The sequence below is a fragment of the Mesitornis unicolor genome, unplaced genomic scaffold (genome assembly GCF_000695765.1).
Source record: "Mesitornis unicolor isolate BGI_N332 unplaced genomic scaffold, ASM69576v1 scaffold50489, whole genome shotgun sequence".
NCBI classification, from domain to species: Eukaryota; Metazoa; Chordata; class Aves; order Mesitornithiformes; family Mesitornithidae; genus Mesitornis; species Mesitornis unicolor.
This window is the reverse complement of record NW_010208896.1, coordinates 33,976-47,317: the sequence shown is the minus strand read 5'-3', so window position 1 is coordinate 47,317 and position 13,342 is coordinate 33,976. Positions and strand designations below refer to the sequence as shown.

Sequence of the window (13,342 nt, the reverse complement as noted above, 5' to 3'; positions counted from 1 at the left end):
ATAATTTACACAAGTCTACATTGACAAATCAATTACCAGTCACATCAACGAGGGGTTTGTGTTATGGCAAATAAAGTTTATGAAAATTCACAGTTAATCTGCAAGTATTTAAAAGATGCAGGAATCATATTGCACATCATAAAACAGTGGATGCCGAGGAGCAGATTTACAGTGTTCCAGCTCTTCCTTCACAGAATGTACATTGGTCATCATCATGCAATAACTTCAAATACAGAATGGTATCATGTACCACAGTAAACAGTTACTCACAATGTAAGTTTTAAATAGAGTAGCAAAAAGCTGTTAGGTTTCTCTTTAAACCATATTTAAATTCTTGAAATACAATAAAACACTTTGATAAAATCAAATGGAATTGCAGTTGTCACATTATATTCTCAGTATTCTTCTTTGTCTTTTCCTTTCTTTTCCTTTTCATCCTGTAGTGCAGTACCAAGTTTCTTTATAAGGACCGACAAAACTTTGTCCAAAGGATCCATGACACCGCGCTGTAGCCACTTGGGAATAGTAGTCCTTGCATGGTGAAAGCCCAGCTTTTGAAGGATGTAGTCAACACCAACAGGATCAATTTTTCTCCCAGTCCAGGATATTAATCTAAAAAGCAACACAAAGGGGACTCAACCTCAAATATGTATGTAGAGGAACTGGCATTTGTATAAGTAAACATTCATTTTTACCATTGCTACACTTCTGAACATCTTAAGTGCAACAGGTACTGTTTCAAACTAAATTTATACAGATAAGCTGAACAAGACCAAAGTAACATCTTCCCAAAGGAAGAGGATGCTCAAGGAGACAAAAGCTAGATTGGCTTGCCTCCAGATCACATTTAAATTGATTTATTACTACTGTTAACAAAAATGCCAACCCTCGATTTGTTTGGCCTGGGTTGATTTGTTGTTTTTCATATGTGAATGAACACACAGGGGCTCCAGCAGACATTAAAAAATAAACCAACCCTGACACAGAGAAAACTAATTTTCAGTGATAAAAAGTGAATATTAAGAGCAGCGAGTTGCTACTACACTTCCTATTCTTTTGTGCTAAGTTTAACCTGCCATACTAGTATGTAGTGCTTTTTATTTTAAGGTGACTACTTAACAGAACTAAAACTGGAATGCTAAAAATGAGAAACTGCATTGCAGAAAGTGAACAGACTTGTAGAACAGAATGAAACAGTAATCTCTGGTCCTCAATGCGTTTAATTTTACTGTAACCTGATTTTGAAGAGCCTTCAACAATACCTTCAATCTGCATAAGTTCTAACTAGAAGTTAACTGATGTGATAGGTAATTGTGTTATCCAGCTTTTGTCATGTCCTGTGGCAGGTATCTTTCATAACAGCCAAGGACAAATCTGTAACAGCATCCAGGTGATTGATCCACTTGGTAGCTGAACATCACCACCTTGGGAAGACTTGTGGTTTGAAGGACAGCACCCACAGATAAAACACAGACACAAAGAGATTGCAGACAAGCCTGCTTCTTACCTGAGGGTGGGCTCCAAGTGCCAAGTATTGCACATAAACTCTCGCCAGTCGACTGTAGTGTAAGTAATGCTTTCCTCTGCCTCTTTGTCAGTGGAGCTGTCCTCAAGAACACCAACGGAGTTTTTCTGCCCTGGACGAGCAGCCAAAATGCGAGGAGGAAAAATTGCTACAAAATGGAGAGAAAAAAACCCGACACCAGTCAGTCATGAGCATCTCACTTGAATTCTCTTTATACATCTTTTAAAGACACACAAGCACAGATCTCAAAACAGAGATCACAAAACCTTGTGTTTCAGTGTTACAGAATTTCTGACAAACAGTTCTGGTTTGAAAAAAGTGCTCATAAAAATATCCTAGGAAAACTGTTAAGAGACACTGGGTAACACTGGAATGTGGAATTCTTCCTTCTCTTTCAAAAAAGGCTTTCTTTCAAATTCATCATGGCATTCAACAAAGCCCATCTTGTTCCATAAGAAAAAACTCAGACAGGCTCCTAGTTTAGAATATTTTTTTTTAGATGGAGAGAGTAGTTTCAGAGGAGGAGGATGGCGGGGCAATAGTGAAGTTCAATCTTTGCCCAAAGGCATCAAGGGGACCTGAAGCCAACTCTTACTTAAGTCTTGGGATACAGAAAAGGCACAACAGCTGTTTCTCCTCCAAACAACACATTTTATAAAATTAAAACCAAATCTGTAAATTTGGATTGAATTTCGATTTAAGATAGCCTGAAAACATATCTTTTTTACAAAGTTTCACCAAAAATAGCTACCTTCCCCTATAATTTCATAGCATTAAGTCCAGATTTCAAGAACATTTAATACTACTTCTGGTCATTTCAATGGAAGCAAAGTTAAACCTAACTTTAAAAAAATTAAATCCATTTTTAACAAATCAACTCTATTGAAAAGTACGCAAATATTTACTATGAAATAGTCTGACAACTGCAGATTAGCAGACCAGTGTTACCTCATAAATATCTTACCTTTTTCTTTTTCTTTTAGATAAGCAGACACCAAGTCATGCAGGAACATAATCAGTTCAGCATCCATGGTTACACAAATGTGGTCTGTAAATTCAGTTACTACACTGCATTCCACCTTTGGTTTAACACTTGTATCTACAGTCAGATAAAAATAGTATTAGTACATTTCTAAGTACGTATTGTAATACATAAAAGTACCCAGAATTTGAATCCAAATTATTTGAAAATTACATTTCTGTTACTGAACCAGAGACTCAAAGGAGAGGAAGGACCACAAATAACACTTGTGTTTAGCAGACTCAGCATTTTTAACAGTTTTTCCATCAGAGTAACTTCTGATATTTTTATAAGATGCTGAAAATAAAGAAGTACTATCATGTAGCACTTTATCATCCTCAACATGGAAAGTCAACCTAGAGCTGTATCACTACCTTGCGCTATGCTATTAATGCATGATTTTAGACAGTAAGAAAAGCCGATAGCAGATTTTGCTAGTTTGGCTATTAAAAAACCCCAAGCTTGACTTATCTAGCAGTACTACCCAGGATCAGGTATGGAGTAAAACCACAGCTCAGCCAAAATAAACATCTACATTGTCTTATACCTTCAGATGTCTCATTTCTCCCACCAGTTCACACTGCAGTTTGAAGGTAACATTTTGAGAACAAGAACATAAAATTTAGGTTCCTATATAATGTTCCTTTTTTCACAATGGCCCTTCCCTTTTAATTAAAATTAAGAAAACTATCCTCCCAAATACAGCCAACCTAGCTGCAATGTTCATTTCTCTTAGTAAGTTTTCCCTATGGTGACCAGACTAGATCTTCACTCATCAGAATTCCCTCTACATTTTATTATGAAATTATATCCTTCCTTGCAGATCTGCAGTAATTTTTCTTAGCAGTCTGGTGTCTTTGTACTTAACTCCTCATTTATGAGAAGTAGCTTTGGATCAAGAAAAAACAAGTGATGTTTACAGCACCTTGTAGTGAAGGCTCTTGGGGCTCCTGAACATGAATAGATTTAAAATCCAGCTGCATCCTTGGCAATGCAAAGATGGTTTCAGTTTCATGGTTGTAACTGGAGCCTCCTCTGAAGCCACTGAGTAAACTTGAGCTTTTCACTGTTGTGTTGCTCTCTGGGTTATTAGCATCAACGTTTCGAAGCAGGTTTAACTCTACAAGGACAATGGGAAATTTCTGAATTCAGTAACCATTATGAAGAAATGATTCGGCCAGCACAGAGGGTGACAAATTTTCACAAAATTTAATAGTAGCAATTTCATACACTGAAATACATCTCATTATAAGAAGGAGGGAGGAAACAGGTGTTGGTACCATAACATCTAAGCACTTCTAAGAATCTCTCAGTTTTTTGGAAGCTTTCAGTCCAAATTTTATTCATCTGACTATCCTATCACAACTCTGTTTTAATAATGAACTTTCGGTTAAGTGAGATATAGACTGCATGGGTTCAAAGTACGCCCTTCGTATTTTAAAATATAGTAGAACTTAAAATGAAAATAATTGTTTCTGATGGATACAAGTCATAGCTACATTCATCCAGGCAACATTGCTGTCAGAAATCACTGACCAGGAATCCAACTTTGTCACAAGACTTCTACCATAGCACACAGGCCATACCATTTGAATTAGTTTTCCTTTGTTAAAATTGTGAAAAGACAAAAAGTTTAAAAAGTTTACTTTGTAACCTTTGTAAAACCATTGTAAAACTGCTAGTGTATGATTATTAAGACGACAACATCCTTTATCCTGCTCCCAACAATATGGCCACAAAAGGTCAAATGTTGTTTATATACTTAAATGGTCTGGATGTATCAAAACATGGCTACATAAAAAACATCTAACAGACAGCACGTCTATTGGTGAACTTCAACCACTACGTCCTGTTGTGTCTTTCAAAAGGAATAAATATTACTGTAGTATATAAATAATTTGAAAACAGTTTTTCAATAAACTATCATCTGCTCGTTTCTGACTATATGCCATATTCTGCTGTCCACCCTTTCACAGAAATTCTATTTATATCATCTAAGGATTCTACAGTTTATGAATGAAATAGTGACAGCTGTATTTTAAGATTTCTTTTAACACTATCTTTGAAGTTTTATTTCCCAGTCAACAGTGATTTAAAGATACGATTCTGCATTTTTTAATGTCTAGAAGCAGCTGAGGGTTGAAGACCAGATGAGTAATTTTCAAGTGTTTGTTGTAAGTGGTGACAGAAGCCTAAAATAGATTCCTTCTTTAACTGAATCCATAAATCCTTCATATACAGTGAAAATACTAAATATATCATCATGTTACAACATCACAACTGGACAATTATATGAAACATGAAATTTTTTTTGCATACAGTGAAAGAAGAAAAGACTGGAACTACTGCAGTGGCAGATATATACATGTCCTATAGACTAACAAAACATTTTGGCTTCACTGCACAATTTGGAAAAGAACTTAGCTCAGTAACACTTGCAGCTGTTCAGCATGTTGCTATGCTTTGTTCCACAGTTCACCGTAAGGTTCTCAAGAAGAATCAACTGCCGTTATTTCAAATTTCCTTCTCTGGATAGCCCATTTGACATTTAGCAGCTTTTGAACAGCACAATTTGCACCATCTGGCAAGCAGACCAATCCCAAAATTTAATTAACATGAATCTAACCTTCATTCCTTGTGGCTGTAACGTAATTGAACCACTCTTTCACACTGGCAACTCCATGTGGGGGGTTTTCATGGCGGCGCCTTGTTATCTTTGTGATTGTTGCCATAGGGCTTTCGAGGGCTCCACACGGTTTGGTGACCATGGTGTTATGGCCCAAATGAAAGTCCAGGGTTTGCACAATATATGTGGAGTGTTCACTAGTACCTGCAATGGAAGGTGCAGACAGTGTGGAGTGAGAGAGAAAAGAAAAATTGAAAAAGTAGCTTGGTATAGGTACTAGGATTTATTCTCTTGCTCTCTTCTCCTCACACAGGTAATTAACATGAATAATCAAGCCAGTGGCATTAAAAACTGGTATAAAGCTTGCAAACAACAGAAGAATTGAATCTTCATTAGCTACAGACAATAAAAACTTCTCAATATGAAGACAAATATAAGCAATAAGGCCATCAGAATTCATCACGTAGAAACAAAGGACTGCATAAACACAGACATGCAATTAACAAGCAGACAATCCACTTTGTAGACATATTCACAGAATCACAGAATCGCTCGGTTGGAAAAGACCTCTGAGATCATCATGTCCAACCGTTCCTGTCTACCCCCTAAACCATATCCTTAAGTACCTCATCTACCCGCTCTTTAAATACATCCAGGGATGGTGACTCCACCACCTCCCTGGGCAGCCTGTTCCAGCTTCTGACGACCCTCTCAGTAAAGAACTTCCTCCTTAATATTATAAAGGACATACCTAGTATATTTGAAAATGTACTTTGCATTATTGCACAGATAAAGCAAATGGTGGCAAAGATGGAAAGAGAACAGATTATTATTTTAGGTAAGTGGTACACTGATTCAGACTTCAAAGTTAGTTAGTTTTTCTTTGATTTCTTATGTATCAACACATTCTTTAAATTAATTTGAAGGAATTTAGAGAAATGAGGAAATGGTTTAACTTACCATCTTCCCAAACTTTCTGGGCTTCTGTCCAAAATGCAATATTGGGTTCTTCAAGGTGGAATAAGGCCCAAGATTTTGAGCGGAAATTAGGTCCATGAAAGCAAGCCAGCGTCATATGGTTTCCGTGCAGGCTCATGGATCCTCCAAATTGCATTCCATCTTCTGGCAATGGCATTTGAAATAAGGATATATGGCACCCAGATACCACTTTCAAAACTCCTGGCCAATGGCGATGATGGGCCGCATCCAACACTAGAAAGTAAACACGCAATAGCAAGAACAAACTTTAGGAAAGAGAAAAATACAGAAAAGATTGCTGCCATATTCATGTTTTTAATAAAACACGGAACTATGAGCTATATTTTCTAATCTATATCACCGACACTGTTTCATCTTTGTGATCTAAGGTGGTTGTAGCTTATGAGTACCTGAAAAAGCATACTTGGAAATCACTGACTCGTGTTGAGGCAATCATGGTTTCAGCTCATGATTAATAGAAAGTAAGAACAGCATCTCACTTTCATTGCTACTCAAAGTAGAAATGTTTTTTATGAAACGGACTTCAAAACAGACTTTGCAAACTATTTCAATTCTATTGAAATAGTTTGAAAACTACAAAAAAGATTTATTTATTTTTTAAACAAAAATACGCGTGTTTAAATAAAACCTGAAAATAACATAAGGTAGTTTATTGTTGTACCCCAGATATAGCAGGGTACTCAAGATACTTGCATTCTTCACTGAAAAGTTATTCCTAGACCAGATTTACAGGAAAAATGTAGTGAAGCAACTATTTCAAGTCTAACAGATATACTTGCATGTATAAAGTTGCTCGGATTAATTTTTGCAGTTAAAATATCCTACTTGGGAAATATGCTATTTTTGTACCACTTACATTGCTCATGTGAGCTCCTCTCCAAGTTGTTGGCCATTGTCTTAGGAGGGAGATAAGGAACAGGTCCCCAGGTAGACAAAGCTCGCTTGCTTGTATCAAACTGCTGAGTAAAGAACTCCTGGAGTTTCATTCCTATTTTTATTAGGTCTGGTGTAGTCGATCTTGAAATCATCACTTGGAAGATATCCCATTTCAAGTCCCCATGGACAAATATCTCACTAGATATTAGAAACAGCAGGATCATTAGCAATTAATCTATTTCCTACTGACAATAAAAATGAACCCTTTGCTTTCTAGCAGATGCTTATATTTTTGATTAACAATACTGGACAGAAGCCATATAGGCAGAATTTGACCTTATCAAACAATATAAACTTTAAACACAGGAAGCAGTATTACCTTTTATCAGACATGCTCGAGTCCAAAGCATTATACAGATTAATTTTCCATTCATCCTGTAGTTTCAGATCTGCATTACTGAAGATTCCCATTAGGATACTGGACCCCATATAGTCAACACGTGCTTCAGTAGAACCCATGGTAATTTGAATTTTGTGACTGGGCTGTTGGTTTGGATGTTCAGAAATATGGGCTGAAATATAATTGAAGCAACACAGAAATATATTGTTAAAGATAGGAAAACAAGCTTTTCCAGAGATGTTCACCCTTATGCCATACACATGATACAGACAGACGGAGAAAGCACTGGTTTCTTCCAGATGCATGGGGAGGTCATGACTCTGGTGTAGAGCCAGAACACCCAGCCTCTTTTCCAAAGCCAGGTTTTATATTTCCCAGACCATAAGCACTTGCAAAATTCTAGGCAGAACTGAAATGCTATCAAATCTTTCCATTTGCCATCTGTCCAGACAGCTGAAGGGAGCGGGACTGTTGCAGAGCTAGCAAGTGCAATTTTTGAGCAACCCTGAGACTGGTTCTGGCCCTGATGAGAAGGCTGTCCCTTCAATTCAAAGTATGTTTTATAGTCGGTATGCACAAGTAAGAATCCAAAGTTTTTCTATATTAGCAGGTTCATGAAATGGGTTACTGTGTATATTTTGTAGTTTTTCACATTTATTGTCTGTAGCATATACTAATCCCAGACAGCTTTTTGACTTACCCACCATCTCCAGGGTATTCACATCTATGGTACCTCCAACAACTCCCCCTCTGGAGTCCAGCTGCGATCTTCCCAGGCCAACAGACATGCTAATTTCCCGATCTCTGCTGCTGCCCACAGATAGACGACCTTGGCTTTTCAAACCACTGGTAGTCCACCTGGAACAGAGGTGAAAATGGACAACAATTTTCCTGGCAGTCAAAACAGAAACTGAAAATTATTTACTGGAAAGCAACAAAGAATGTGGATTAGGCATATGTGATCTCAGTATTAAGCATCAGTATTCATAGTTCACAGTTCAAAACTGAAAAAGTTAGGATTTTAAAGCTAGAAGACAACAGGCTGTTAACAGTCTGTGGGGAAATTGGGTTTTTGCCCCCAGAACAACACCGTCTGTTAAAACATGCTTGACCTTGCTTTATACTTACGTAGTATTGCCCATTACGTTGCTCATATTCATTTGAACATTTAACTGTTTTAGGTTCATAGCAAAGACAACCAGTGTCTCCCATGGTGTTCCTTGTTGGCTTCCAGCTTTATTTGACTTATTAAACGGAGTTGAAGTTTTTGAGAGAGCATCTAATAAAAAAAAGTAGACAAAATTTAAATTATTCCACATGCTAGGAAAATCTGGCAGAATCTAGACATTGTATATATTAGAAAAGGACAGACTAACACCATATTTAAGGAGTCTCACAAAACTACGAGTGAGGATAAGTAAGAACTAGAGCATTTGCAGTACATGTTGCTTTAGCTGTCATAGAAATTGACTCACTTTACACATCTATTTTACACATTTATTTTTACCAATATCTTTTCTCTTAAAGATTTTTAATTTGCAATAAGGCATGCAAGAGCGTATTTTCAATTCTTTAACTGTTTAAAAATATCAGTGCACTCGGAAAATGAATTATTAGTATTTGAATTTTCAGGTAGCAGTTATTTGCACAAGTGCCAAGTCAGAGTGTCAAGTATTAGTGTCTTCCTTGCTCTTCTCACAAAATCCTGGTAATACTCATAAGCCTGTGCAAAATTGCTTTTCCTGTGAACAAGCTACTCCACCAGCCATAAATCCTTCTATAACTGTGTCCTAAAAACTGTTCATATATAACATCTTGTTTGCTTTCTGAATAGGCAAAATACCCATCCTTTCTCTTCTCACAGATATTTTTCCTAGAGTAAAATAGCACCATACTTCTAAATAACTGTATCTATAACTAATGCCATAAATATTCCACACAGCCAGTGCTACACTGCTATAAGATAAAGTACAGTAACATTGATAGTAAAAGAAATTATAAGTGACTTTATTTAATAATTACATAGAATATATACTTATTTAGACCTCTTCATATGAGCCCAAAGTCGTAGATGAAATAAAGCTCACTCTCCTGTGAGCTGTGATACTGACGCTCTGCTAAAAGCATGGTAATTGCTCGGATGAGAACAGAGGGCCAAGAAGATGACAACGCAATCAAATTAAGCTGGAGAACTCATTTAACCCCACGTATACAACTCCTGCTCCAGTAAAGGAAACTGCAAGTTTATAGAAAGTACTCTAACAAACTACATCTTGATTCATCAATTTCAGACACAACTGGTGGTAATACTTGAAAAGAAATAAAGGAATCATTGTATGCTAACCTCTCTGAGGCACTGAAGAGTCAGACACGCTCCTGGATCTTGTAACAGCCGGAGACTTTAAGTTATGAGATGCTGTCCCAGGTGACATACTGCTGCTTGCATTATGTTCACTAAAAACATTAGGCGACTGTGCCATGTGTGTAAATGAAGCAGACTGGCAGGGCTGCTCCCATGTCCTACAGTATGCTTTCCGTGATGATTCAGGAGAAAGATGCTGGCTTACCCCTTCAACTGAATCTGGTGTTCCAGGACCCGATGCTACTGGAAAGAAAAAAAAAAAAAACCAGCAGCACATGAAAGGCAGAAAAACGATTTCATTTTTGTTTCACAGTATCCTCCCATATACTAAGAAGTATATGGAGAGTATCAAAATATATTTCATTTATCATAACTAAAGGTTTTCTACTGTCTTCATTAATATAAGCTCTTTACATAATTCAGTGACCTGCTTTACAAAGTTTCCATTCCTTTTCTCTAGGATTTTCTACTAAAATAGTGACTGCATATGGAGTAAAGTATAATACATTTATATCTAGTCACATATGTAATAACACACAGGCAATACATTTTTCTAGAATTCCTACTACAAACCCTTGTACAAAAAGGCTTTTCATGATCAGCAACAGTATCTTACCTGGCAGATTTATTGTTTGATCACCTAGGAAGAGCCGTCTAGCAATGCTTCTCCTGTACCAAGCTCTTGGGAATGCCAGAATCTCACTGAGTCGCCTCATATCATATTTAAAAGAAGCGGATCCTATATCACAGACAGCTGAAAAAGAAAAAGCATATACACACAACTGTAAACCCTCATTAGCAACAGGTTTTGCTAACAACAGCTAGTTAATAGATGTTCAGTACAGTCAGATATTTCTTTACCCAGCAGCATAGTCTCTGCTGTCATGAAAAAACAGCTATTTATCCCTGCAGTTCTCCTGAGGTGGTGTCATTTCTCCCCATCCAACATTAGATACAAACACATTTCATAAAGGAAAGATAGGACCTAAGGATATAACTGATCCTGGGTCTCACTTGTTTGTGTTGTATGTGCCTCAGACTCCTCATCTGAGGGCTTTAATAGCAGATGAATCACAACCATTCTGCTGTTTGCCAACTAAGTCAGGATCCCATGTGCAGAAAAATAAATAAATAAATAAATAAATAAATAAATCTTTTAAACCCACTTTTACTTCAAAGCTCCTTGAGTATTCAGGAGTCCAGCTCCCACTATAGTTTCATAGGCACCAGGTGGCAAGGTAGTGAAATCTGACAGCTAGTAACTGAACAGACACTGCAAAACTACATCACCGAGTTAGACATGCAGCATTGCAAACAGCATAACACACAGCAAGTGTCAGAACCACAAACTAGTCATGAAGAACACTAAGAAAGCAGCTTGTGATCTAGGAGATTCAGCTGTCATTTTTAATGGGCACAGTATATCATCACTATAATACCACATTTAATTGTGCTACATAATCTGCTTCAATTTTCTTTTCTCTTGAAGACTGCTTGAAAACTAGACTACTTCTAGTTTTCATATAAAAAGGGAAAAAAAAAAGTGAGTGTCTGTGAAAGATTTTGTCCTATTCAGGCAACAAGACAGCTGTGAAATACCTGAGGAAAGTACTATGAAAATGAGTAGTTAGTGTATATCAAACTAGATCCAACTGAAAGCCTAAGCAACTTTGGGAATAAATTTAACATAAAGTTCTATTATTATACTAGTTTATCTCTGTTATAAAATATATTAAGAGATAAATTTGCAATGAGAATCAGAGTTCATTCATCTTTCTGTTCTGATGGGACAGTGATGTAAAAGAGCATCCATACTAGGGCACTGGTTGGCCAGCTGAAGCTCATTCCCCTGTTGCTGACTCCTGTAACAGAGAGACTTATTGAACCCATACTATATAGACACTGTGGGCATGCTGTGATTGCTCTTTAACTTTAGCAAGCGTGTTAGCGCAGTATAACACATTGAGAACATGCAGTGGAATTCCACCAAACAAGCTGAAAATGTCAGAAACCCAGTCCAAAAGCTCACTGTACACTTCTTTTGTGGTTTGCCATCCTTTCAACTGAGTGCTTTAAGAAACATATGCTCTTCGATTACCAGTGCTCTTGTTGATCATCAGCAATACAACAAATTTGCAAAGACCATACCAAAGTGAAATGGCATATTTTGAGTTTGAAGATTTCAAAAGCACTATTTTAACTCTAATGAACAGCAGTTGTCTAATTAGCTGAATAGATGGGATTAAAATGAAACAAGCATTTACCAGATATGTTTATCAATGTTGTATCTATCTTGCTTGTAGCTTTGCTCGCAGACTGACTCTCAAAAAAAGAGGAACCTCCTGAACGCCTTATTCGTGACAGGCTGACTTTCACAAACTCAAGGTTAATGCTCAAAGAGTCCTTTCGGCCAGTGACTGAAGTTGGTTCCTCATCCACATTACCTGGAAATAGAAGGGAAAAAGTGTAATCTTCTGTGACCTTTTCAAATTTTCAGTTCAGAAAACCATGCCAAACTCGAGCAAACGAAAACTTGTTCTGTACCTAAGGCTCCTGATCCGGGAGTTAGAACAGTAACAGCAGATTTTTGTTTTCCAGCTCCGTATGGATGGAACACGTAAAGGGAAAAGTCAGACATGCAAGCAGTAAAACTCAGGCCTGAAGAGCTGCTACTGGAAGTGGTCAAGTCTGACTGGCTGCTGCTGTGCCGTGTTCTGCCAAGAGGGCTGCCTAGTCCAGGTGATGAACCTGAAGACAAATTTTTTTGCAAAGGTTAGTTTTAGTATGAAAGCATTTTCAAATGTGAAATAATACTGTTAACAGCAATATTAAACAAATGCACGTCAAATTATACCCTTGTAGCAGCAATGTAGCTTAAACATTCCATGTATTGATGCTAGCCTTTTATAGCAGATAACTGAACTTGCTTAACCAATGCAAGAAAACCTTCAACATATTCTAACTGTGCAAGCTTTTACAGGAAACTGATACTCACCAATACTTAAACGTATAGCCTTGAGATGTGTAAAAGCTTACGTTCTGCTCTAATTTTAGATAACGGAACACTGTATTTTTTTTATGCTACAAGCTGCGTGCAGTATAAACATTCATATAAGTATTACCTGGTGCTCCAGATTTACTGACTGAATTCTTTGAGCCACTCTGTGAAGTATTGCCACCAACCAGCACATTTTCTGATGGGTAGGTTGTGCCTAATGTTTCCAGTTCTCCTCGGTTTGAAGAGAAAACAAGATCCAGGGAAGGCAACTTCAGCATGCATTCAACTCTTGATACCGGCAAGCAACTGAACTTGATTTGAGAGGGCTGAAACACAGAAGGAAAATAAAGCATCCAGTGAACAAAGATAAACATCCCAGATCTGTCTTACAAAGTACTATGTATTTTTTTTTTAATCTTAGAAAATTACAGCCTTTTCAGACAGGTTTTAGAATTAGTAACATAACTGTATACAAGTTCATATAGATAAATTAATTCCAGGGAATCCCTCCAACACCAGGGCTATTATTTGGACT

At 37.1% G+C, this 13,342-nt stretch overlaps 1 protein-coding gene across 1 annotated transcript in view; it reads right to left on the bottom strand.

Moving 5' to 3' along the window:
• LOC104547098 (uncharacterized protein KIAA1109) overlaps positions 1-13,342 on the bottom strand; it is a 45,902-nt gene continuing 32,560 nt past the window's right edge. Inside the window, exons 25-39 of the mRNA XM_010192670.1 lie at positions 12,932-13,133; positions 12,354-12,557; positions 12,074-12,253; positions 10,426-10,563; positions 9,792-10,049; positions 8,576-8,726; positions 8,148-8,305; positions 7,427-7,619; positions 7,028-7,245; positions 6,133-6,384; positions 5,173-5,376; positions 3,472-3,666; positions 2,490-2,624; positions 1,508-1,673; positions 1-612 (exon numbers count right to left, since the gene is read on the bottom strand). Of these exons, the coding sequence (XP_010190972.1) occupies positions 396-612; positions 1,508-1,673; positions 2,490-2,624; positions 3,472-3,666; positions 5,173-5,376; positions 6,133-6,384; positions 7,028-7,245; positions 7,427-7,619; positions 8,148-8,305; positions 8,576-8,726; positions 9,792-10,049; positions 10,426-10,563; positions 12,074-12,253; positions 12,354-12,557; positions 12,932-13,133 (2,871 nt within the window). The 3' untranslated portion in view covers positions 1-395. The remainder of the gene's footprint in view (positions 613-1,507; positions 1,674-2,489; positions 2,625-3,471; positions 3,667-5,172; positions 5,377-6,132; positions 6,385-7,027; positions 7,246-7,426; positions 7,620-8,147; positions 8,306-8,575; positions 8,727-9,791; positions 10,050-10,425; positions 10,564-12,073; positions 12,254-12,353; positions 12,558-12,931; positions 13,134-13,342) is intronic.